This window comes from Rhizophagus irregularis, chromosome 25, assembly GCF_026210795.1.
Source record: "Rhizophagus irregularis chromosome 25, complete sequence".
Classification (NCBI taxonomy): Eukaryota; Fungi; Glomeromycota; class Glomeromycetes; order Glomerales; family Glomeraceae; genus Rhizophagus; species Rhizophagus irregularis.
The window spans coordinates 3,074,391-3,101,246 of record NC_089453.1 but is presented as its reverse complement, the minus strand read 5'-3'; the positions used below and the strand labels follow the sequence as shown (position 1 = coordinate 3,101,246).

At 35.6% G+C, this 26,856-nt stretch overlaps 7 protein-coding genes across 7 annotated transcripts; all 7 read right to left on the bottom strand.

Moving 5' to 3' along the window:
- Positions 1–2,287: 2,287 nt before the first annotated feature.
- On the bottom strand, positions 2,288–2,587 carry OCT59_017095 (uncharacterized protein; the record flags this gene model as incomplete). The annotated part of the gene is made up of 1 exon (XM_066146133.1): positions 2,288–2,587. The coding sequence occupies one exon, from the start codon at positions 2,585–2,587 to the stop codon at positions 2,288–2,290; it is 300 nt and encodes a 99-aa protein (XP_066003856.1).
- A 9,109-nt stretch (positions 2,588–11,696) lies between these two features.
- Positions 11,697–12,162, bottom strand: OCT59_017094 (uncharacterized protein; the record flags this gene model as incomplete). Its single annotated transcript, XM_066146132.1, has 2 exons — positions 11,697–11,719; positions 11,802–12,162. The coding sequence occupies 2 exons, from the start codon at positions 12,160–12,162 to the stop codon at positions 11,697–11,699; spliced, it is 384 nt and encodes a 127-aa protein (XP_066003855.1).
- Positions 12,163–15,306: 3,144 nt separating this feature from the next.
- Positions 15,307–15,723, bottom strand: OCT59_017093 (uncharacterized protein; the record flags this gene model as incomplete). The annotated part of the gene is made up of 1 exon (XM_066146131.1): positions 15,307–15,723. One exon carries the CDS (start codon positions 15,721–15,723, stop codon positions 15,307–15,309), a length of 417 nt encoding a protein of 138 aa, XP_066003854.1.
- A 109-nt stretch (positions 15,724–15,832) lies between these two features.
- OCT59_017092 (uncharacterized protein) lies at positions 15,833–16,303 on the bottom strand (the record flags this gene model as incomplete). Its single annotated transcript, XM_066146130.1, has 1 exon — positions 15,833–16,303. The coding sequence occupies one exon, from the start codon at positions 16,301–16,303 to the stop codon at positions 15,833–15,835; it is 471 nt and encodes a 156-aa protein (XP_066003853.1).
- Positions 16,304–16,385: 82 nt separating this feature from the next.
- OCT59_017091 (uncharacterized protein) lies at positions 16,386–16,877 on the bottom strand (the record flags this gene model as incomplete). Its single annotated transcript, XM_066146129.1, has 1 exon — positions 16,386–16,877. The coding sequence occupies one exon, from the start codon at positions 16,875–16,877 to the stop codon at positions 16,386–16,388; it is 492 nt and encodes a 163-aa protein (XP_066003852.1).
- A 6,529-nt stretch (positions 16,878–23,406) lies between these two features.
- Positions 23,407–24,384, bottom strand: OCT59_017090 (uncharacterized protein; the record flags this gene model as incomplete). The annotated part of the gene is made up of 4 exons (XM_066146128.1): positions 23,407–23,495; positions 23,570–23,611; positions 23,673–23,774; positions 24,354–24,384. The coding sequence occupies 4 exons, from the start codon at positions 24,382–24,384 to the stop codon at positions 23,407–23,409; spliced, it is 264 nt and encodes an 87-aa protein (XP_066003851.1).
- Positions 24,385–26,008: 1,624 nt separating this feature from the next.
- On the bottom strand, positions 26,009–26,215 carry OCT59_017089 (uncharacterized protein; the record flags this gene model as incomplete). The annotated part of the gene is made up of 1 exon (XM_025325680.2): positions 26,009–26,215. The coding sequence occupies one exon, from the start codon at positions 26,213–26,215 to the stop codon at positions 26,009–26,011; it is 207 nt and encodes a 68-aa protein (XP_025180090.2).
- Between the last annotated feature and the right edge of the window lie 641 nt (positions 26,216–26,856).

Genomic DNA, 26,856 nt, shown 5'->3' with positions numbered 1-26,856 from the left:
TGATTACACAATCAGGGTTAGTTTGATTGACACACCTTTTACCATGCCGAATGTCCTACCAGAACCCGGAGCGCCGGATATGTTATGTGTAATACTCTTGTCGATATCCAACCCTAATTCTTCAGCGGCTTCCCTCTGAATAAAAGACGCGTTAGCACAAGTGTCTGCTAAACACTGAATTGCTATCACATTGACCTTTCCATCCAGCGCTAAAAGATCTTTAGTATTCTCCAAACGAGCTATGTCAATATCCATCAGGTCATCTTCCCTGATATCCTCTTCTTGTTTTTCCTCAACTAGGTCTTCCGGAATCTCCGTACTTTTACGAGCAGACTTTAATTCTTCCCGAAGAATCTCGCGGAGTAATTTTCTAAAATCTGCAGACCTTAATAAACTTAATGAATCATTTTTGGTGACGGCTTTTATAAGTGTGGGCTTACTACTAGTAACCTTCACAGGAATCTTAATAGGAGTCATTTTAACTGATTTTTTTGGAACAGATTTAAGAAGTTTCGAGATACTTACACCCTTATCCGAGTTTACTTTTTTTTGTACTTCGAACCGCACAAATCCGAAAACCACCTTCCTCATCAGGAACAATTTTCAAGTCATCAAAACTCGCGGTATTAGTATCAATATCCATAGCATCATCATTAAGATCGAGGTTTCTCATTGCTCGGGCTAATTCCAGATCATCGCGTCTATCTTTAGCCTTCTGAAGTCTCTTTGGAAATATTTTAGACGTCTCAAATCCCATAATAAGATCAATAACATGTTGTTCATCCTCACTAGTCCACTCAGGAGCATCAGGGTCACCAGGGTCATCACCAAAATCATGATCTACATAACCATCATCCCAATCAGGATCCTGATGATCCTGAACAACGCGTGGCCGTGGCTTTGGCCGAACAGGTTTAATCTGTTGTCTATAGACCGGTAGTTTACGAACTGGCTTAGATACTTGTAATTGTTTAAATTGTGCCTGGAAATTCTTGGTAAGTTCCTCGGCCTGCGCCTTAAGCAATTCTTGTAATCGTTCTTGAGTAATAACGTCTGTCGACCTTTGTATTACAGCACCTTCGTGTGGAGTCACGGGATGAGTATAGCCAGCCAATTCCTCTTTTTTAGCCTTTTCAATACCCTGGCACCTTTGTAATCCATAGAACATTTCACCCTTTCGTCGCTCAAGATCACTCAATCTATCGATTAATATATTAAGAGGCGCTGCCCCGATTCTGGAAGCTTCAATAACGTTTTCCGGCAAAAGTCCTCTATAGAACTGGTCAGTAACCATAATTCGATTATATCCTACAATATCCCCAGCCCTCTCAACTCGCTTATAGTAAGATCGAACAGGTTCACCTTGTTCCTGGTAAAGATTACTAAATCGTATCTGAAGTCTTTCTTCCACGACGGTTGGAAAATTTGTACGCATATGCATAAATGCTTGATCCAGGAGAATCCCCTGTAAGACTATTGGTTGATTCTGGACAGCAGCATTAAATGGACCTCCATGATTTCCCAACCCATTAACGGGTTGATGAGTAGGACGTCCGCCCGCACGCCTCCACTGCTCTTCAACTTTAAAATTCGTTCTAACGATATCAGCGCGTTGTCACCCCCATCTGCCACCCGGCGGTAAACAAACTTCCCTGCTTTAATGTATATTCGTTCTCCACGAAACATTAATATTCTTGCTTGGTTTAGTTTTATTACTACTTAACTTTCAAATTGCGATAGCTCTCGCCACGATATTTCATCCATTATCTTCTTTCAAAATACGATAGTTCTCTTTACAAAAGTTTATATTTTATTCATTTCATAATTCTTGTTATGACATTAAATTCACCATGAATTTGTCCAATTAAAATTAATTAAACGAACATTACAGTAAAGTTTAGGGCGAACCTATTACCTTTAAAATAACATTATGCTTTACTAACAATTAATTAAACAAAATTACTTTTTCATCATAAGAAAATAGTAACAAAAACAATCGGAACAATTAATTTTCATATAAAGGGTATTTTATTTATTCTTCATAAAATTCACAATTAACTAATTTACTTAAAGTTTTACATCGTATCTGACGACTGTGGAATTCACTTCCCATTCCGCTCCTATTTAAACCAACTTTCTTATTCTTTCTTTTCCTACTTCTTATTTCTTTCTACTATTTTATGTTATCTTTTATGCGCTATCCTATATGCTATTTTATATGTTATCTTTTCTAATATGTTATACTATTTTAACATGCTATCTTTTCTTTAAAATAATCTTTCGCATGTTATGTCGTAAAGATATAATCCATCTTTTGTGGCTGTGCTATCTTTTCTTTAAAATAAAATAATCTTTCAAATATTATATCATAAAGATCCATCTTTTGTGGCTGTGCTATCTTTTCTTTAAAATAAAATAATCTTTCAAATATTATATCGTAAAGATCCATCTTTTGTGGCTGTGCTATCTTTTCTTTAAAATAAAATAATCTTTCAAATATTATATCGTAAAGATCCATCTTTTGTGGCTGTGCTATCTTTTCTTTAAAATAAAGTAATCTTTCAAATATTATATCGTAAAGATTCATCTTTTGTGGCTGTGCTATCTTTTCTACTGCGTCTCGTCCGCTATTCTTTTACTGCGGCTGCAGTTCATCAATATTTTACATGTTCCTATTTTTTTGTTCCTTTAATTCACTATCCTTCCTTTTTATATGATTTATCATTTGTGGCTTATGATTACTCCTCCTAATTGTTCCTATTGTTGAACTTGATAAACTGGTTGCTAAGCCACATCGATCAACTCCCTACTTGATCTATTGGTTCTCCGTTAATCATTTAATAAACATTACATCATGTAGATCATTCCTTCTCCTAAGAGTTTATCCTTTCCGGTTAATTTTATCCAATCATGTGACTTTCTATCGTTTAATCTTTTATTCCATATTATTCCTCCATATTATGCGATTACTTCAGTATCTATGGCTACAGTTTGCCCCCCACCTAAAATTTGAGTCCCATCAAATTCGAACTATTACTTCAAAATTTGTCCTATCAATATATTCTTTCAGTAATTCACCATTTACTGGTGTTTTCAATATCTTCCCTTCCATAGTTTTAATTCTGTATGATCCTTTAGAAATTATCTCATGTACATAATAAGGTCCTTTCCATTTTTCTTCTAACTTTCCAGACCATTGTTTCTCTTTTGCTGCGTCATAATATAGTACTTTATCTCTGATTTGTAATTTCTGCTTTATTCTATTCTTTTTATCATGATACGATTTTTGTTTTTCCTGAGATTTCCTGACATTTTCTTTAGCTTGATTCCTAATGTTCGGTAATCCTTCGATCAACCCATTAACTCTCTCTGCCATGGTAATTTCCTTATCTTCTAAATCTAATAATGTCTTCATTTGTCTCCCATATATTAAATATCCTGGTTCCATTTTCGTTGAATCATTCCTTTTAGTTCGATACGCGAACAATACTCCTGGTACTTTCAAATCCCAATCTTCGATATTACTTAGCTTTGCTAATGATTCACATAATGTCTTATTAAATCTTTCAATTAACCCATTAGTTTTTGGATGATAAGGCGTCGAAAAGTTATGTTTTATCTGAAATTCCTCCATTAATGATTTCACTAATTTATTATTGAAATGACTCCTTCTATCACTCAATATCTTCTTTGGACATCCATGCCTACATATTATATTGTCATAAATAAATCTTGCAATTTCCTTAGCATCTGCTGTTTCCAATGCCTTTGCTTCAGGCCATTTTGTAAAATAATCCATCGCTGTAACTATATATCTATTATTTCTCTTTGTTACTGGTAATGGTCCCACTACATCAATCCCAATTTGATAAAATGGTTCTATAACTTTGATTACATTCAGTTCATGTTTTCCTATTGGTTTTCCTCTTCTCTGACAATTATTACATGATTTGACATAAGCTTCCACATCTTTTCTCATCCCTTTCCAATAATACCCATCCTTGATCCTATTATACGTTGCATCTATTCCAAAGTGTCCTGATAATTCATGATCATGAGCTATGTACATTAATCCTTCAAATTCGTATTTTCTTATCACTCTTAGTCTTTTCTCATCTTTTATTTTGTAAATTAATCCTCCTATAATTTCATATTCCCGTTCGTCATTGATATTCCTCGCTATCCTATTATATTCTTCCTCTTCCATGTCTATGTTGTAATTCTAAAAGCTAAAGTGTTGTAAAAATTAAGGTGTTGTAAAAAAGAATTAAGGTGTTGTAAAAATAAAGCGTCGTGATAACTGTTTCCATATATTTTTAATTTTTATCTCTTGATTTATTTTTGATCCCTGGTATTTCTATCCTTCTTATATATTTTTCATTCCCTATAATCAATTTAGATCGTACCCATCCTAATCCTTTTTCTATTGGTCTTTCTTCTATTATCATATTATTTCCATCTTCCATAATTAATTTCACCTTTTTCTCTTTTAGTCTTATTATAATGTGTACATCTACTAGTATGAAGTCTTCTTCTTCTTCAATCCTTAAATGGATAATTGTTTCGTTCTCTTCTTCTTTTATCTCTTTCATCATTCATAACCTTGTCCTTATTTCTTTCACTCTTTCTAGGTAGTACTGGGAACATATCATATCTTTCCTTATCTTCATAGTTATTCACTTCGTATCCATCGAATCCATTATTATAGTTATCATATCCATCACCCTCATTATATCCATCATATCCATCATTATATTCCATATTATACACATTATATCCTTCACCATAATATTCTTCATCAAGGTAATTAACTTGATTATTTTGGCTATATGACCCTTTATTATTTCCTCCATATGATCTTCTTTGACCTTCCCTACAAACTCTAGAAGTATGTCCTTTTCTTCCACATGTATAACAAGTCATTCTATCCCAGTTCATATTATTTCTTTGGACATTATTATTTCCGATCGGTCTCCTATCATTCCCATTCCTTTGCATTACATATGCCTCATTTCTTTGCATTACATGTGCTTCCAACCTTTTCATTCCATTAATTAACTCATCCCATTCATCACTTTTAACTTCTTTATTTTGTAATTCTTTCGTAATTGGATTCATTCCTTTATATTTATTTGTCTCTTCTTTCAAAATTTCTTCCATGTTTTTCTCTTGTCCTACTCGTTTCATATCTAACCCCGTTGTTTTCATTAACAACTCATCTTTCGCTTCCTCTTCTCTTTTTGCTTCGTTAACTGCATCATTCAGATTCGTCGGATTACTTCTCCTAACATGATAACCTAGCATGGCATCTAACCCTTGAATAAAATAATTCACTTGATATAAATCATCTAACGCATGACCTCTAGTTGCAACTCTTAATATTGACCTAAATCTTCTAGTATATTCTTCAACACTTTCATTTGTTCCCTGTTTAATTCTTGTTAATTCTAACATCTTTCTTCTTTGAACATCATTCCTAGTAAATCTGTCGATTAATCTTCTTTTTAAATTCCTGTCCTCATTATGATCACACCAATTCACTAAATTAGCTGCTACCCTTTCTTTTTCCTCATTATACCATTGTAATGCAATTCCTCTTAAACAAGTTATAGCTATGTTTGCCTTATTTTGTCTACATACACCTCCTCCAACATTTCCTTCTGGTCGTCCACTTACTGTAAATGCTATCTCAAATTGTCTAATCCAATCATTAATATCTTCATCCTCTTTTCCACTAAAAGTTGGCATACCTACTATTCCCCCCATTCCTGCAGTCTGAATCCTATCCGCCAAAGTCTGTCCTGCTCCTAACGCATTATCTAATGCATTTGGTGCCAATCCCATAGCATTCTCCATTATTCTTCTTATTTGTGCTTCATTTGCCATATTTACTATATTCTCTTGAAATAATTCTTGTAAATTGTAATCAGATATTTCACTTTCTGTGTCAGAATTTTTAAAATTTAATGAACTATTCGAATCTGAATTTTGATTCAGACCAAAACCTCCTGTATTTATAACATTTTCGATTTCATTTTCAGATTCTTCTTCTTCAAAATCTTCATCACTTCCATCCCATATTTCATATTCTTCTGGACTTAATATTTCTCCAATCTTTTCTGAATTATCCGTATTGTCTTCTTCTGATTGTTCATTATCACTCTTTTCACCACTTTCTTCACTATCTATTACTCCTGCTTGTTCTTTCAACAACTTATCTAACTTTTTCTTTAGTTCTTTTTCTGACTCATTTTTATTTTCTTGAAAGGTTTCGATAAATTCTTTATCTAAAATTTCTCCATCTGTATATCCCATACTAGTTAATCTTAACAATTCCTCTTCAATTATCATTATTCCAATATCCTCAAAAATCTTCTGTAATCTTTTTATCCGATCATCAATTTCATCGACATCTTCCTCCTCACAATCTTTGCATACAGTTCCTCCTAATCTAAACATATCATTCATCCATCTTATTTCGCATCTTTCGCACCAAGTTGTATTCTCATTTAACCACTTATGAATCTCTTTTCTTAACTCTCTATCTTCTAATTCTATTATTCCCATATACCCTTCTATGAACTCTTCTGTTACCATTATTCGATTATTAACTCCAAAATTCTTTATTCTTTGAATTTCCGATACATCCATTTCGTATCCTAATTTTTCTAAGTTGTTTTTTAGTTCTATTAATTCATCTTGTTCATCTTCCCGTATTTCCCGATTACATTCTTCACATCTGCCGTCTTCTTCTGATATCACATAATCTAATTTCTGTTTATTGCATCTACCACATATTTTTGTACTCAAATCTGTCCATTCCTTTATGTCTTCAGACTTATCAAATTTCCCCTCCTGAAAAATATAATATCTTATAAAATCATATGTCAACAGTACTCCCGTCTCTATCTTTTCTTTTATTCCAAATTTCATTATTTCTCTGATGAATTCTTCTTTTGGATTTACCATCAGTTGTCTTAATCCTGTCCTTATTTCACTTAACTTCCACGTTTTATCTTCTACTATTATTTCTATTTCTTCTTCAGAATCATACATTTCATTATCTTCTTCTTGCTTTATCTCTACTAACTTGAATTTTTGTGTTCTTTCCATTGTTTCTTTTAAATCTGTTACAACCCATTCTATTACACCATCATCTATTCTCAATATGATAGGATCTCTTGTACTGTATATATATCTTCGCTATCTTTAAATGTCATACTATCCATTAGTTTTCTTACAGTATCTTCTTGCAAATTTTCTCCCTCAGATAACATCTTTTCAAACCATTCTAATGAATCATTTTCATGATATGTATGTATTTGTTTACCTTCATATTTGTCATTCCACCAGTACCTGAATCTTTCAAATCTAAGATATAAACTCACGTTAAAATTCTTTTTCATTTCATAACTTTCTAAGCTATCTTCACTTTCCGAATCTTCTGGTTCTTTTATAAAGCCCCTAGTATCTATAAATATTCTTATTATCTTTTGTACCATATTCCTGTGATATTCGTGAACATTTTCTATGTCTATATTCCCATGTTCCATGTTGGACATTAACTCTTTTACTTTCTCCTCATTCGTAGCTATTCCCTCTTCTTCATAAAGTAATTCCCTGAATGTCTTTATTGCTCCCAACTTTACTCGTAATGGTTCAACTTCTTTCGATGTGATTTTGTACCATTGCCAAAATTTTTCAAACCTTCTTTCAACATCCCAATCTTCCAAAATATATTTGTGTTCTATTAATTCAGGATTTCCGATTAACCTATCAAATACTTCATTCCCTAAATCTCCTTCAATACAATCTCTTACAATTACTAATATAATCGTTCGTAATCCTTTTTCTTTCATTTTTGGTTGTATTCTATATCTTATTGATTCCGTTATTCTATCAATTATGTCTCTACATTTTCCCTTGTGTATTGTATCTTCTCTTTCTGAATTATCCATACTTAATAAATCTATTACTCCCTTGATCGTTACATTATTATATATTACTATTGTATCTTCGAACTTAAATAATGCATCCCAAAATTTCTTGAATACCATTGGTTCATTTTCTATCGGATGACATAATTCACAATTTAAACATTCATCTAATTCTCCCGCTCTTAACTCATGTTCTTCTTTATGTGTCCTATATTCACTTTCCCATTGATGGTACCATTCCATCGTATACTCCAATTAAATTATTATAAATATTCATCCAGAATTCAAATTGAAATTCCGCTCTCTTATATATCATTTTTATCGCTTCTATTTTGATCTTCTAACCATCCTTTACTATATCGTCCTTTTCTATTACCTATATTGAATGTATAATCTTTCTTTCATTAAGAATATTCATTTAACAACTTATTCTTCTAAATCTTTTACTTATTCATAATATTCTCATGTTGATCTTTCAATCTTTAAATCCCCTTTTTTGATTTTCACAAGTTTCTTCCGCTATTCTTATCTTTCATAATTTCATGTATATATTTTACTGCGCCATTAATTCAAAAATTATTCTAAGTCCACAATCTCCTCAGACTGCGGAGGTTTTTACTGCGCATTCTAAAAATTTCAAAAATTTTCTAAGTTTTTACTGCGCCTCAAAATTTTCTTTTATCATCGAAATTTATAATTTTCGCATTTCACGAACTTCAAAATTCTCATAACTTCTAAAGTTCGTGAATTCTTAGTTCTTTTTCATTATATATGTAATCTTTACATCCATATATTTAATATTACGCAAAATATCTTCTTTGTTTAATCTTGTACTAACTCTTATCATAACCATTATGTCGACACACAACATATTATACTTTATGCGACACACGCATCTACACTTATGCGACACACGCATTTATACTTATGCGACACACGCATTTATACTTATTTAACGGTGTTTCTTCTTATTTATTATCTTTTACAATTCAATAACCTATACTCGGCTTGCCTTTACCTTCCCAATGAAGTATAGTAGTTTCGAGGTTTGCTATTCATCTTATCCCATAATACTTATCTTCTTTTCATGAGTTCAGTTGCGCATTTCCCTCAATGCTTCCAGTTCCATCTGAAGAAATTATACTCACGATGGTTTCTCTTTTTGCCTTGTGAATTCAGTTACGCATTCTCAAAATGCTTTCAGTAGGGAGATGTTCCACTCACGTCTGAGTCCAATTATTTCGATTCCCATCCGAAGAAGTTATATTCACAGCCGGTGTTTTTGTAATAGGTTCCCACGTAACCCTTGTGTTTTAAATAGGTTCCCACGCAACCCTTGTGTTTTGGTAACAGGTTCCCACGTAACCCTTGAGTTTATAGTTTACTCGTCAACTTTTCGTTACAACATTGTATCCCCAGGAACTTCTGGCATCTGCAAAATACAATGGTGCCCCTCCCAGAATACAACATCTTACGAGGGCTTCCTTAATTTCTTGGTTTTACAATTATTAGCGCAAAAACTTTAAAGACGACAACTTTTGTGACTTACTACAATACTTTTCCGGATATTCTTGTAACAAATCTATTACTTTGAAACGAGTTCATTATATTCCATCATATCACCGCATCCTTCTTTTTATAATTCCTAAGGTAGGTGTACAATATCGCTATTTCGCCCGTTCCCATTTTAAAGTTTTTCAGGTACTTACAACCTTTTTCCCCAATATTATATTTTAATTCTAACACCTCTTTTTCTGAGTTCAGATTCTTTGGAATACCACGTCGGTACCATGATCGGAACGATCCTTCCCTTCGCGAGTGATCAATTCACTTAGTTGTTAACCGTTTCCTTCTTAATACCGCATAGGTACTTGACTATATGAAGATAGTCAAAATGTCGATGCAAAGTCGACATTTCCTTTCTCGGAGCATGCACCAAATTGTCACCCCCGTCTGCCACCCGGCGGTAAACAAACTTCCCTGCTTTAATGTATATTCGTTCTCCACGAAACATTAATATTCTTGCTTGGTTTAGTTTTATTACTACTTAACTTTCAAATTGTGATAGCTCTCGCCACGATATTTCATCCATTATCTTCTTTCAAAATATGATAGTTCTCTTTACAAAAGTTTATATTTTATTCATTTCATAATTCTTGTTATGACATTAAATTCACCATGAATTTGTCCAATTAAAATTAATTAAGCGAACATTACAGTAAAGTTTAGGGCGAACCTATTACCTTTAAAATAACATTATACTTTACTAACAATTAATTAAACAAAATTACTTTTTCATCATAAGAAAATAGTAACAAAAACAATCGGAACAATTAATTTTCATATAAAGGGTATTTTATTTATTCTTCATAAAATTCACAATTAACTAATTTACTTAAAGTTTTACATCGTATCTGACGACTGTGGAATTCACTTCCCATTCCGCTCCTATTTAAACCAACTTTCTTATTCTTTCTTTTCCTACTTCTTATTTCTTTCTACTATTTTATGTTATCTTTTATGCGCTATCCTATATGCTATTTTATATGTTATCTTTTCTAATATGTTATACTATTTTAACATGCTATCTTTTCTTTAAAATAATCTTTCGCATGTTATGTCGTAAAGATATAATCCATCTTTTGTGGCTGTGCTATCTTTTCTTTAAAATAAAATAATCTTTCAAATATTATATCATAAAGATCCATCTTTTGTGGCTGTGCTATCTTTTCTTTAAAATAAAATAATCTTTCAAATATTATATCGTAAAGATCCATCTTTTGTGGCTGTGCTATCTTTTCTTTAAAATAAAGTAATCTTTCAAATATTATATCGTAAAGATTCATCTTTTGTGGCTGTGCTATCTTTTCTACTGCGTCTCGTCCGCTATTCTTTTACTGCGGCTGCAGTTCATCAATATTTTACATGTTCCTATTTTTTTGTTCCTTTAATTCGCTATCCTTCCTTTTTATATGATTTATCATTTGTGGCTTATGATTACTCTTCCTAATTGTTCCTATTGTTGAACTTGATAAACTGGTTGCTAAGCCACATCGATCAACTCCCTACTTGATCTATTGGTTCTCCGTTAATCATTTAATAAACATTACATCATGTAGATCATTCCTTCTCCTAAGAGTTTATCCTTTCCGGTTAATTTTATCCAATCATGTGACTTTCTATCGTTTAATCTTTTATTCCATATTATTCCTCCATATTATGCGATTACTTCAGTATCTATGGCTACAGCGTGATGGGAAAAATGCATCTCCAACGGTTACCGCCACATTACCTGCAACCCTTGAATATACATCAGCATCAGACCCGGGTAAGTAAGTACCAACATGTAATCTATTAGCAACCTCAGGAACAGCTAAAGCTCTGAACGCTCGGCGAGTAGCACCGGCTCCACCATTTGCAGTAGCCACTAACCGAATATTTGAGAGTTCCCAATTTTTTCCAGTAAGTTCTGCATCAAACCACCTCGCCGCTTCATCTCTCATACAGCTACGAAGAACCCCCATCGCTCGCACCCGACCCGGAGGCGCACCGGCATCGTCCAATGGATCAATACCAACGGTATTAATATACCCTAAAAAGTTATCAATAAAAAGATTAAGATCTTCATCTTCCCGACCATGAAATATAGGGGCAGCTATACCAATGGCAGCCATATCGTATTTTGTGGATGGTTGAGAGGAGGTGGAGGAGGGTTCAATTGTCTAATCCGAAACCATTGTACTTGGATACGCAGAGCAGCTATTTGTTGGAAAAGTCGATTCCTAAGACGTCCCAATGTTCGAATTCCAAAAAGAACCCGATTATTGGCATATACAAGCCGATTTCGTGCCACATCACGCTCACCTATAGCTCTATTACGTTCACCTATAGCTCTATTACGTTCTCCTCTCATAAGATTATATTGCTGCTGAAGACGACGATTAGTCGTCCGCATACCACCAAACTCACGTTCCAATTCAGCCAAATTAGCTTCTAAACCAGTAATAGTATCTTGTATGATATTTAGCTCATCTTGTGTAAGACCTAACAAACCTATTTGAACCTCGAGTTCGTCTTGTAATTCATCGCGTTCTTTTCGAGATCGATCGCATTCCGCTTTTAATATATCGCGTTCTTCGTATGTTTCTCTACAGCGATGAATTAATAAATTAAGAGCATGTTTAAGACGATGGTTTGCATTTTGTACATCTCGATTAACAACCATGCGATCACTGACAGTTAAAAAATCTGTTAGATCCTTAATTACCGCAACTAATGGTATATTATTCATATCACGCAAATCCCTAGGAGGCGGTCCAGTAGGCTCTGAAGGAGTATAAATTGCAATTGGTGTCGACATCATATTTAAACTAAATTAGAATAAAATTCAAATGGATCTTTATGTATACAATTTGGACGAGTACACGACCGACTCGAGACAGGGTAATGAGTTTGCCCCATCATGGCCTTTCCGTCTTGCCGTAGCAGGAAGTTCTGACTCGGGTAAGACAACTATGATCATTAATTTGTTAATGGGAGACAAGAAGGCAAAGGAGGATGGCAAAAGGTACATATTATGTGATGCGGTAATTCTAGTTGGCAGATACCTCGATGAACCGAAGTGGGCAGTCGTACGTGATTTTTTCAAAGAAGAAGAAATTCCGTTTACCGCAGTATCCCATAGTGAGATTCCAAATGTTAAGGACTTCAACTCCACCCAGGCTACTGTGGTAATCTTCGAGGATTTGATGGATACGCCTAAAAAAACCCAGGATCTCATCACTGGATTTTTTACACACGGACGACACAAAAATATTTCATGTATTTATGTGGCCCAAAGATTCTTTACCATTCCCAAGGCTATTCGTGAAAATGTGAATTATATTTCCCTACATGGAGGTCACGGAAGTTTGACTGATACTAAGAGGATCATCCGCCAGTATACAGAAGAATCGGAGTCACTAGCTCCAGTAATCGATGACCTTACTCTGCAACGCGAATTTATAGTATTTGATCTTAGAAGATCCAAGAGCGATCCGTTATCCATTCGGGTTAGATGGGATACTAGTCTCAGTTCGATCACTGATCAATCTCAGTTCGATCCTAGTTCGAACTCAGTTCAATCCCCGTTCGATCCGAGTTTGAACCCAGTTCGATCAAAGTTTAGTCCTTATGGCCAGAAAGCTGTAGCTGAAGCAAAAAAGTCCTCCCAGCTAATTGAGTTTGCTCGGGAATATCCATCGCCTAAAGAGAGAAAACACCTCCTCGTATCTGGTATTATAGCTAAGAACGCAGATACCTGGATTAAGTACGTCTTTCGGGAAGCCTACGGACTATCTGGTAAAACCCTGGGATCAGACTTCCAAAAATTCTTAGCAAAAGTACGGGATAGGACCGCGAAGACTGAAATTCCAAAATCTGAGACCGTAAAGGAGTTATTCTTCCGATATGAAGTCCTGAAGTCTAGTCACCCTTTGGATAATAAAAAAATAATAGAAGGCATCGGGGTCCTTTTACAGATCTTTTCTAAGGGTCATATGGACCATCGAGCATTACGAGTAGGGATCAATAGTATTTTGTAAGAATCTGGTTGCTTTAGCAACCCATCTCGCGAAGTTCTTCTGCAGAAGCCCTAAGAATCATGGCACTTTTTTTACGTCCTTCGAAGTCAATCCGTAGCATCCTAGCTTTTAATCCAATAGCTCCTAAGGCTCGAGAAGCAAAGTTATTAGTCATCGGATTTCTTACATGATTTACATAGTTCTCATAGAATGTAGTAAAGGGTTCATCAATACCATCCGGGTATGTATTCTGTAAGAACTGATATAAGGCAATTTCCCCACTGTCACATCCAATGGCTATAAGCTGTTCAAGAAGCCACTTCCTAGTATCCTCGTATGAATCTCCGTCCATAATTTTCATATCTAGTCTTTGTGTGAATAATTGCGTAAAATCCGCATTACTTGCCCGACGGATAATCTGGACCAACTTATCCCTGGCAAGTCCCAAGGCTTGTAAAGGTTCACTCTCGTCACCAATCTTCTTTATAATCTGTCTATACAACACGCTGGATAATCCTCTATATGCCGCTTTTGCAGAGAATACTCCACAGTTCTGACACTGGTTTATTACGATTGATGTTGACATGGCTATCTTTCTTTGATTATTCGCTCACTTAGTATCCTTCACAATCTTTTTTATATATTGTTATCTTTAAATACCTGTCATTTGTATAAAAAAAAATAACTGGCATTAAGGGATCAACTGTTGGAAAGACCGGAAGACCAGAGGACCGGAGGACTGACCATTAGGAAGCGCAGTCCTTGCACAACTTGTCCGTTAAGTCACTTGGGCTTACAGGCATGAGACATTCCCTACACAACTCAATATTAAGCTCTGCAAGTCTCGGGGCATGGTCCTCCAAAGTTCGTGGATGACCGGAAGGACCGGAGGAAGGTGTCCCGTTAGTCGTATTCTGCTGTAAGATAAAATCATCATATTCATCTTGGTCAGCTTGAATAGCGGCTCTGATTTGTTGTATATTATTGAAAGTTAACCGCTGGCCATCAAGATTTTCCTCATTATAGCGTGTTTCATTGATGATTTCCTCTATAAGCTCCTCCTCTTCAGAATGAACAAGGTAGTAGTCCTCAACTACCTCGTAGTCACTCTCAACCAGTCTATGATACGTTCTAGTACCGTGTTGAATATAGCGTCCTGTATCTGTATTTAAATATACAGGTTGTTCCTGGGGTGGAGGCGGTACGGTTTGTCTACGGACAAGCCTTCCATCGATATAATCATGGGATTCCATAACTATTCGATTAAAGGTATCTCCACCAACACGGATTGGACGTCCAGTTATAGGATTAGTTATATAAGGGTATGACATGTCTTTTTTCTGTACGTGTCTACATACCTAATTGTTATCTTCAATTTACAATAACCAAGTGACATCGTCATCAGTCCTTGTCACGAAACACGAGAATACCTGATGATAAGGTTACGTGGTCATCAGTCCTTGTTGCGAAACATGAGGATACCTGATGAATAAGTTATTGGATTATTGGCCTAAAAAGCATTCATGGAAAAACTATGGATTATATTACAGAAAATGTGAACGGAGTTCATGTCACGTGATACCCTGAACAAATGTGTAGAGTGTCACGTGATTTCATGCGGTACGTAGATCATTTCCTTTTTGGGCGATACCCGTTCCACAAAAAATCGATTTTGGTAAAAATGCGTTTGGAACCTTGTGTAACATAAATTTCCTTTTTCGGTAATTCGGGATTACGCGGTAATGCCGGCCGGATCTAAAAAATATGACTCTGCAGGGTAATTCCTACGAAAGTCAAGTACAAAATGCTTACTCCTGTTGAGTCCAATCATTCCACTTCCAGTCCAATCTCCAAGGATCGCCTCCCCATCTATGTTCACTTAATGCATGCTCTATGGTTTCCCTTTCCTGGGGGTCCACAACCATCCCATTCCTAAGCATTTTCTCCATAATATAAAGCTGATCCTCGGTGAGGCGGTCTATCCATCTTTTATAGAAGTCGTTTACATCTTCAAATGATATCCAGTCAATATTCCCTTTTTCAAACGGCTTTCCAAGAGCTTGGACATGCCCAATTGTAGTGGCATAATTTTTCCACCTCTTATATGCCTCTCGACGAACTTCCTGCCACCACACTCTATCTACCTTACTCGCTGCAATAAGGTCAGTATCCGGGATCTTTGCGACAATGCGTTCGACTATTTCTACTGGTAATCGGTCCAACATGATGTTATGTTACTTATACTATAGCTATCTTCAATTACTGTATGCCTATTACACATGGATAAAAAATATAGACTAAATTCGTACAGAATCGTAGGACCACAGGAGCCGCTTATGCAAGAAGTTCTGTTAAGGTTTTCTCAGCCTCGTTTTTAGTAATAGCTCGCTTTGGGGGACCGGTTGATGAGTCCTTAGTCGCATTATAATACAATTCGAAGAGGGCCTCAAGCTTATCCAGGAGAGCTTGTTTATTCTTGTATGATTCGCGGATTTTTGCTATTTTAGCAGTATATGCCGCATTATCTGGGAAGAGTTTTCTGGCCACGAACTTCACATATGATACAGGAGAATTTGCCGTCTGGATTCGCTTGATATACTTCACGTGGTCCTGGACGAGGTAACTGGTTTTGCTAAACCCAGATACTAATGCGACTACTATAGTATCTTTTAATGCGCGGATAATCTTGGGGACAGTTTCGTCAGTGATAACACTAGGCTGAATGCGCGATGCCTCGTAAATAACCTCCTCACTAGTGCTGTCAGTGCTGTTAACAATACTTGCGAATTCGGTATATGTTGACATGATTCTTTGTACTTTGTAAAAAATATAAATCTTCAGTTACCTGTTTATTCGAATAAGAAAAAATAAATATGAAACTCGGGGTTTACACTTGGGATACTGCAAGGCAGTAGAAGCGTCGCTTGGCCTTTTGTATCAATGGAGAGCCTGGTCTATATAACCAGGGGATAGCGACTTTCTGGATGATCTTAGCCGCTTTATTGTTCCTTCTTTCTATATATTTCCTAAAGGCTTTCTGGATCATTTCAGCATGATGAGTATAATAGTCGAAATTAAAATGCTTCGAGCAACTATATAAATGTAGTCGTACCGCTTGATCCATGGAAGCGTCGGCTCCCCATCCGCGATCAATAAAAGATTTACAGTAGGTACAGTACCACCTATTTGGTAGTCGTGATACTATTCTCCTAATGTGCACAATATAAGCATATACAGCTTGACGAGACCTTGGATAAGGTGGCCGCTTATAACCTATTCTACTACAAGTATCATAATATTGCACAGCATTCTGAATGCGTCTAGCCCACGTGTGGAAACTTTCGTCGTCTTGTCTACCTAATCCGTCGGTGTTTTGCATTTGGGTATCTCGTAAGATTATATATCCCATAGGTTTATTCAATTATGCCATCACGGTATGTCGGTAAAAAATAAACCTACCAGTTCTTAGCAATCATGTCCAGATAACCTTGTTCGCATTTTTCACATGGCAGTATCCCGCGGTTTCAAACTTGAAAGTCTTTAGAGTCGTATCTGCATTCTCTGAACAAGTGAAAAGTGCGGGGCTATCTGGCTGCTCTTCTAAAATAAATCCGTCTGTATGGATACGTCGTACTTTATCCTTGTATGGTTGAATTGCCTCAGATGTGATTTTGCGACCACGTGCTAATAAGAATGGGGCGATCCTGGGATACTCACCTTTGAAGGGATTACCCGGGTTTGTAAACTGGAATCGCCACTGGTCAAATCCTACTGGTATGATAGAGTCGAGTGTATGCCCCTCTGGAAATGTAAACGGGTCTGTTTGATCTGTGGTGAGTGTCTTGTAATTACGCTTCCTCTGGCATAATGCTCCCCATAATGTGTTGAGAACTCGCTTTGCCACGCGGCCAGCTACGCCACCCTGGTTTTTAATTTTGAAGAGGAAGTGTACATACTCACCGAATATTACAGTTCCAGGGATTCTCGCTTCTCTATCATATATCAATGCATTTGGCTTCCCATTCTGTATTAACTGTATATTGAGACCAAGTTTTTTTGCTCGTTGTAAGTCGATGAATGTATAGATTCCCCTTTTATTCTGTCGGAAGAGAATATTATTCCCACTTACCTTGGCACGGAATAATCCATACAAGGCATAACCCCTGTGGTCAACAAAGTCATTAAGTGTCTGGAATTTACCCCGTCTGATTGGAAAGTTTGCATTCGATTGTTGAATACTCGGGTATAAACTTGTTGCGTCGTACTGTCTTCCATAGCCCTTCCACTCGTTATCTGCCCAGATTAATCCTCCCATCATTGCATCACTTAACCACTCTGCTTCTATCGGGTCAAGAGGATCATTGGCTGGAATCCCTACACTTAATCGTTCGAATAACCAGAGAGCCGTTCTTTTGTAAGACCAGTTATGGTATGATAAGTCGATTCCTAAACCGAACTTCTTTGTAGTTTGTAAGAAGACATCCCGCTCCTCGTGGATTCTCTGATATGCTTCTTCAAGAGTTTCATATATTCCCGTTTTACAGTTTTTCTCAACAGAGATAAAGGAACTCTTGGAATTCTTAGTTTTTTGAAACTGCGCAATTGTACAAGACTTAACCGTTTTGCCGTTGTATATTGTGACTACATTATTGGTCCCATCTTCATGGTATACGATGGGTAAATTACGCTTTCTATCTATTTTACTGGGGTGGAGTCTTCCGGGATTTAACGCGAGGGAGTAATGGCCTTCTGATAGGATGAGTGTTACACATCTATCGGACTTACTCTTAGAGATTTGGGTAATGTCCCCCACAATATTAATTGCGAGACTTCCTGCGAGTTGTTCAACCTTGTCCATGCATGAAACTGGGATGGGAGCATCGCGATTGAGACCTAATGCCTTTTTGATATACTCGGGCTTTTCGATTGACTTTGGCATTTTAGAGAATGTGCCGTAAATATTTTTTAGGCATTCATACAGGCAATCATTTAGCTCCCCATTGCATCCTCTTGCGGCCAGTGGACTATCTCTTGCATAAATTATGAATCGTTTAAAATAATCAGGGTCTGCGTCATCCGGTAGTTGTGCTTCATCATAATGGTCTAATAATGAAAAGAGGCTGGCTGGTTGGTTTCCTGATGTCCATCCACCGGGTTTCCAGTTTTCATAGGGAAGTAGGATCTGGAACTTTCTATCTGGAAATCGTGCCTGGAGAGTCTGACCGAGTCTGGCGATAGCTCCTCTGGAAAAGCGGGCACCGGAATACTGAAGTTCCTTGATGTCAGGTCATGTTGGTAAAGTGCGGGCGATTCTTGAGTATTGCATTTTTATGTATATGTTTTGTCTTCAACTATAAATAATATCTTTCTATATATATACGAAAAAAAAAAGAAATAATCTCAAATAGCGCTTACAATATGTCGTTGATAGCGCCCTCAGTATCCTCTTCGTCCCAGTCATCAATGATTCCATTGGCGGCCTCCCATTCACGTTCCATATCGGTTTTTGGACGTTCCTCGGGGATCTCTCGCGCTTTACCCTTATCTGCCCTCATAGTTTCATAACCAGAGGGGGTGGGAATAATCTCGGCATTACGATTCTCCTTGTATATTCTTATTAAATCTGCGAGTTCTTTACGGCTAGGTATTTTAGGTAAGTATCCATTATATTCAATCCAGTCCTTGAAGCGGTCTACTACCTCCATAAGGTAGTACTGGTACTCATCCTCAATACGCGTTGTGGGACATTCCTCTATTTCAAACGCGAGTATTTCCCAGTCATATTCGTCTGATGCGTCTTGGTACTTGGCCCATAATTCCTTACCTGTATTGTAGAGATCATTGAAGACCTGGTCCTTTAAATTTTTAACCCATGGTTTGCGATCCCATCGGTGTCTTTCTTGCCAAGCCCAGTGCGCTCGAGTGCCTTCCTTTGGTTCAGGATCCCGGTCAACTTCTGGTTCTGTGTCGGGTTCTGGGATAAATTGCTCTTCAGAAGCCAGTTCTGAATCAGGCTTAGTGACAGATGCAGAAGATTCTGCGGGATACTCGGGTTGTTGTTTAGGAGCTGGGTTCACAGTTGTAAAATCTGAGTCAGATAGCAAGTCATCTAAAACGTCGTAGTTATCTGGCTCGGGGATAGGTTCTTCTTGGTCGGGTTCCTCGTCAGATAGATAACAATCTGAGAAGTTATCTATAGATTTATCGGTGTTTGACTCATTAGTATCTTCATCGGGATCTGGTTGTTCTTTTCTTAACTCTAGTGGACGTTCTTTTAAGTGGTCAGGCTTGGGTGGAAGCGGTGGAGGAGTCTTGCGAATTACAGGTGCAGGTTTTTCCTCAGCGGGTTCGAGTTTTTTCTCAGCGGGTTTTTCCTCAGCGGGTTCGGGTTTTTTCTCAGTGGGTTTTTCCTTAGCGGGTTCAGGTTTTTTCTCAGCGGGTTTCTCTTGTACGTCTTGTGGATTGTTAGCTGGATTATATATATTTGCCAAGAACTTTTCCAAGGCTTTGGGGTCTGATGCGGGTTTCTTAGAAGTCTCTATATCAATTCCTTCTATGTCTATCTCGTCTGTTTCGTGGATCCAGTTTTTGCCGAGAAACTTCTTGTATAGATCCTCCCTGGATATACTGTAAACTTGTGGTGTTGTTTTACCTATACGCATTTTTTTACTTTTTATACTTAGCTCATTTGATAGGATTCTAGAAGCGTTTATCTTTGATAAGGGTGTTATGCCATGAGTTTCACAGTATGAAGTATATACCCTATAAAATTCTTGAATAGGTAGGTCGGTCATATAATTTTTCATTACGAGGTATGTATCCTTTATAAACTGAAATAGGGGTGGAAGAGTCGAGATGATATGTTCCTGTTTGGATGTTGTCATAGGTGGTGGATTTCCATTGAAGTCCGGGTAAGCATCCGCGATGGCTCTCAAGTAAGCATAGAATGCCTTACTGGTGCCTGGGTATTTCATAGCGTCACTGAGTTTTTTGAAGTAGTTGAGGTCTCCCTTGCGGGATGGTGACACATCCAAGAACACTGTGCGCCTATCGTCATTCTCCACTCTGAGAGCATTTTCGTTGGTTAGGACGATAGTGGACATAAAGTTTTTATAATGTGTTGGTGTCTTGTATTTTTCATGGATTTCCATTATGTCACTCGTTACCTTATCCTTCAAAGAGCGATACAGATTATTCCACTGGCTTTTTTCCGTGGGCATTTCCTCGAGAAGAAGAAGAACCTTACCCTGTAATTGCCCATTAAAACTTCCAAGAATCGTCTGAGGATCGCTGGTCTTATAAACGAGTTGAGTGCCTAGGACGCTGCGCTGAATGAAATCTGCTATAATACCTTTGCCCCAACCCTGTCCAGATTTCAGGTAAAGGATCGAGTACATCTTCCTTCCAGCAGATACACCGGCCAACCACTTGATGATATACTCAGTGAGATTCCAATCACCCGAACACCAGATATCCTGAATGTGAGAGAAGATAAATTTAACCGCGAGGTGAATTGTAGACTCAAAGGTGGATATCGGACGTAAGACGTGGAGGAATCCTGGGAAGATATTTAGATAGAGTTGGCCGGTTAAGGATCTGAAGATTCGCTGTTTATGGGGATCACAGGTTGCATTACATACATCGGTATTCTCGACCATAAACCACTTGTAGATGTTGAACTCGGTCTTTTGAGAGGGTCCTTGTTCAGGTTGTGTGTAGAATACCTTCGTGATTGGACGGATAAGTTTACCAATATTTTTGTCAATAACGTGTTTCAAACTTTTACTATCCGGGTCCCACCAGAAAACCCCATGAGGATCTGCACAGGGAATGAAATAACTGCAAAGATACCTCTTGGCTTGATCGAAGTCACTCATACTCTTTGCAACGACAATAAGCCGTTTAAGCTCATTGATACTGAAGGCTTTCGTTTGTTCACCGAATTTGGGGATAACTTGAGCTTGAGTGGTCATTTTTTCGTTCTATCAAATCGAGTACTAATTTATAGTTACCTAATCTTCAATTGCCGAATATATTTTTTCCAAAGATCCGTGCTCCTACCCGGTTATATCTCTATGGCTCTACAGGCCTTCTAGGGACTTACCTGCTAATAACTTACCTGGTTTGCTATCTCATTGCTTCCAATAGGAAAATGAATGGAATCCTGTACGTGTGGAAGATGTGGAAGATGTGGAGGATCTGGGGGGGTAAAATCAAAACTTTTTTCTGGGGGGATCCCTCTCCCGATTTTTTTAAAACGTCCTCCACATCCTCCACATCCTCCACACTTCTCCGATTCCCTCTTATTTTCCTCTCTTTTCCCTTATTTTATCCTTTTTTGTTATATATTTTTGTGGAGGATCTACAGTATGTGGAGAATTGTGGAGGATCTATGGGGGGTTCCCTACCTCACGGAGGAGGGATGTAAGTACTGCGAGGCCGTGAGGCCGAGGTGGGGTGAGCGCTAGCGAGACACACTACCAGCCCGACGACATTGTTGGACTTGTAGAACCATAATGATTAGTTTTAATTAAGGTACTATTTATCTTTAAATTTCATGCTAGTATTTGAGAAGGCAATTCCAGACCACCATAGCATGACAAAGATGTGAGAACTATTGTTCTTTACAGGAGGAATAATTATGTATCTTTCTCACGGGTCACGTGAGGTCTTTTGTTCTGAAGGAGGAACAATTATGAACCTCCACCATTGTGATATCTTTTAATGGATTTATTTTTATTAGGAGTTTCAATATATATATATATTTATATATATATTATCAGAGAACTGGAAGCACATCGTGGCCACAGTTACTGTGAACGTCCTTCTCTGATTTCAGAAATTCCTAGTATCACAAATAAGTTGTGTGTCTGAGTTTTGCTGCATGGATAACAGGCGTCAGGGTAAGAGTACTTGGTGCAGGGCTGAAATTAGCTTTCTGTTATGGGAAAAACCTGATGAGTGTAGTGTTTACACCTAGGCATGGGCATTACCTGCAAAGAAATTTGTTCTGTTACCATGCCAAATATTCATGTTGTTTGGTTCAATAGTACTCACTTTTTTCTTTTTTTAGATTAAATAAGATGGTTTCATGGATTAACCAACATTGATAATAATCAAAGAATCATCTATCTTTCTATCAGTTAATGAAATTTAATGAAAATGGTAAATTTAAACATATGGTATTTTGCGTAGTTCGTGATATGTTATTGTGAGCAAATTTTCATCAACTTCTTTTTTTTTAACAATTTTTTTACAAATTTCTATTTATTATTATATGAAATTTTTTATTAAATAAAATTTCGATCAAAAATATTTACAATAATTCTTGATAATTTACTGATTTTGGCTTCTTTAGAATAAATGTCAAACTATAAAACAATTTAAATTATAATGAATCATACACAACTTTTTTTTTAATTTATAGAGAATGACAATGGACTATATCAAATATGTGATTACAGGCACTTGTAAATTTGAACAATTGAAAAATAATATTTTATATTTGTTTGAGACTTTAGAGATACAAATATTATTAATATTGAATTCCCTATAAAAAAATTGGATACGTTTTTTATAAAGTTTTTATACGATTTTTTTTCCTTAGAAATAACGTATCATAATAGGATACGGAAAAATGCACAATTCCGTATCACTAAAAATATGGTTTGGATACGGAATTTGCACGGAATTCATATGGAATTTACATGATTTGATCACTGATTTTATCACGAAATTATACGATTTGGTCACTGAATTTACTATTTGTATTACAGTTTACTATAATTATATTTATATAAATCTAATTTTACTTTATTAAATTAAATAAAAAATAAAAAATAAACAAAATACAAATACATTATGAAAATTCCCTCCTTATTAAGCCCACCTATTGCAACCAAAATTATCTACCCCTTCATATAGTATCTGCAATCGTCCAAGTCACCAAAGGTCAGCATTCCTACAAAAAAAGAAAGAGAACTCCAGAATGTCTGACCTACATAAATGAAAAGAATTATAAAGCATCTGATGAAAAAGAAACCAAAACAACAAAATAAATCCAAAACTGACCTACAAAAAAAGAAGACTCTGAAGCAACAAAACTGAAACAACCTACAAAAAGAAAAGAATCTGAACCCAACTTACAAAAAAAAAAAAGAAAATTTGAACTGACCTAAAAAAAGAAAAAAATCCTGAACAATCCTACAAAAAGGAAAGGACTCCCAAACTGATCTACAAAAAAACTGAATCTTCTCACAAAAAAAAATCTGCTGGCCTATGAAATAAAAAAAGGGATAAATATAAATAAAAAAGAAAGGGGAATAAAGAATAAATCAAAAAAAAATATTTTTTTAAAAAGAGGGTAACGAAGTTAGGAGAGTTAAGAAAAATTTTTTTTTTAAAGGGAGGACGTCAAAGTTAGAAAAATAAAAAATTTTTTATAAATAGGAAATAGAAATAGAAAGAAGAAAATTTTTAGAAGAGTGGGAATAAAAGAATAAAATCAAAAAAATTTTTTTTTTTTAAGGGAGTGACGAAAAAAATTTTTTTTTTAAAGGAGAGTGATGAAAAAGAAAAATTTTTAAAGTGAGGTACGAAAAAAAAAAATTTTTTTTTAAAAGGGGGGTGATGAAAAAAGAAGAAAAATTTAGAAAAAATAACAAAAATAAGACAAGAGAAAAGAGAAGAAAAGGAAAGACAGAAAGGAAGATCGGAAGATCAAATTCATCAAAGTAAGGGTTTATATAAAAAACAAAAAACAAAACAATAAACAATAAACAATCACGTGATCTCGTGTTATGATACGAAGATTTTTGTATTTTCTAAAAATATTAAGTTTAAAAATTCCGTATACATTCCGTATGATTAATTTTTCCCGTATACATTAGTTTTTTTAAAAAATGTTCAAAAATGAATTGCTTATTAAATATACGGAATTTGTATACGGAATCTATAGAAACGTACAGTCGCGTCGGAAAGTAATGCCCGATTTGAAAATGAAGACAAAAACAAAAATATTTGTATTTTTTCACCAGTATATACATTAGTAAAAAATTTATATCTAGTTTGCTTCTCATACTACATCAAATTTTCACAATCCCAGGGTGGCAGCCTTCCCAAAAACAGAACTATTTAAATTTTCATTTTTTCTTCAGTACAGCTTTAAGTTCGCCTACAGCTTTTGGGAGGAGGTCAACACTTCTGGGTAATATATTGGTTCGTTTCTAATTGTTCTCTACTTTGTTTAAACCAAGTAAATTTGTTGGCAAATCACTAGTTGCAATTTTATTTAATTTTAGCTGATTTTTGGCTTAAAGATGAAATCTATAATTATCTTGCCACTCGTGATTATCTTGGCATCCAGTGATCCAAATTTGGCGAATAAGGGCTCATTGGATTCGTCTCGTCAAGATGAATTGAATGGTGGTCGGTTCATATCTCTAGGATCAATATATGCTAAGATATACATTAAAATATATTTTGGACGTTTTTGCCATTATCTCGTGATATATCGATACTATACACATGGGCTGGTCACCATTCGATGCGTCTCGAAGAGACTAATCCAATGAGCCTTTGATTATCAAAATTGGATCACTGGATAGTGAGCTATTCCCGATTTTATGAAATTTAGAGTTTCGAAAAATTTTCAGGTAAAGTATGTTTGGAGGTATATCTCGGCATCTATTGGACCTAAAGACATGATTCAACTAACATTGGACTCGTCTTGGTGAGGTGAATCCAACAAGCCTTAATTTGTCAAACTCTGATCACTGGATGCTGGGATAACCATAGTGGCTAAATAATTATAACCTCCATCTGTAAGTAATCGGGCAATACTTTCCGACGCGACTGTACATAAAATGTATACAAAACGTTTCCTTTCCGTATACATATTTCTTATAGGGATTCAATTACCCTTTTATAAAAAGGAATAGCAAATAGGTTAAAGATAATCAATGTAATAAAATTTAAAAAAGATACTTTAATGTACACATGAAATCTATTGGATCAAAGATTTTATAAGGAAATAATATAATAGATGAAAATTAGCCTGTAACCTGGATGGGCGTGTCACAGCAGATACTACTGTAAGGGATTTTTCCTTTTTTATAGCGATAATTATTAACTTGATTGCTAATCAAATTTTTTAAAATTTTTTTATCTTTTAAACTCAGTCACATGAAACTGTTTAGAACTCACTGTTATGTCTAATAAAATAATCCATCAAAATATAACGACATAACGTTCCTGTAGATTCGTTACTTTTGTGAAAAAAATTTATTTTTTTTTATAAAAAATAAGGAAAGTTTATTAACTAACTACAAACTTTTCATAATTAATCTGACAGCATATCATTCAGTGCTACATGCAATTACACCCTGCAATAGTATTATTTCCCAGTATCGAGTTTCAGCTACAAATTTTAAAAATACTCGCTGCTAATTTTGGACAAAATTATATTTGGAAAAAGCACATGTACTGTACTACCTTAATAGTTTTTAATTCTTAAAGGTCCAAGTGGTGTGGAAGTCTTAACGTGACATTTCTAGATTTTAGTACATCAGCAGATGTTCGTTTTAACATTTCTTTTTCATATTCTTTAATAAAAGAAATATTATCATCAGTATATTTAAGTAATGCTTGAGAAAGTTTATCATCTTGAATAGCATTATTTGCTCCTAATCCTAATATAGGACACAGCATGAGCAACATCTCCTAATAATACAACTCGACTACTTGACCATGATTTGAAACATGTTCAATGACTGATGAGGATCATTATCATCAACTTTAACTTTTTCAGATTCAACATTATCCAATTCGGAGGGATAAGAATAAACTAATGTTGCTCTATAATGAGGTTCATTTTTTTCATCATTTTGTTCTTGTTAACTCATTAAAAAAATGAAAGATGTCTCGTCATATTACGCTACTTCGGATAAAAAAGCATCTAACTATTTAAGAACTAATAACATGAAACTTATTAATTTTGATTTAATAGCTTACCATAATATTTATCCCAATTAAGAAAATTCATTAAAGAAACAAATAATTATGTGATCGGTAAAATATAAACAAAAAATTTTTATACTTTTAAACACATTGTTTATCATATTGTTTTTTTCCTAATAATTCTTTTTTCTAGAAAAAATAGAAAAAAGAAGTATTAATACTCGGTCCAACTCAAAATCAATCTCTAACTTTGGAGATTTTTTTTCGCCTCATTTAACTCGATTCCAGATACAACAACATCCTTACTGTCTCGCCGTAACAGAACCTTACCACTACAAATACGCTTCACGTGACTTCTACGGTTGCTCGCCATCCTACGCTGCTACGCAGTCTCAAAACTA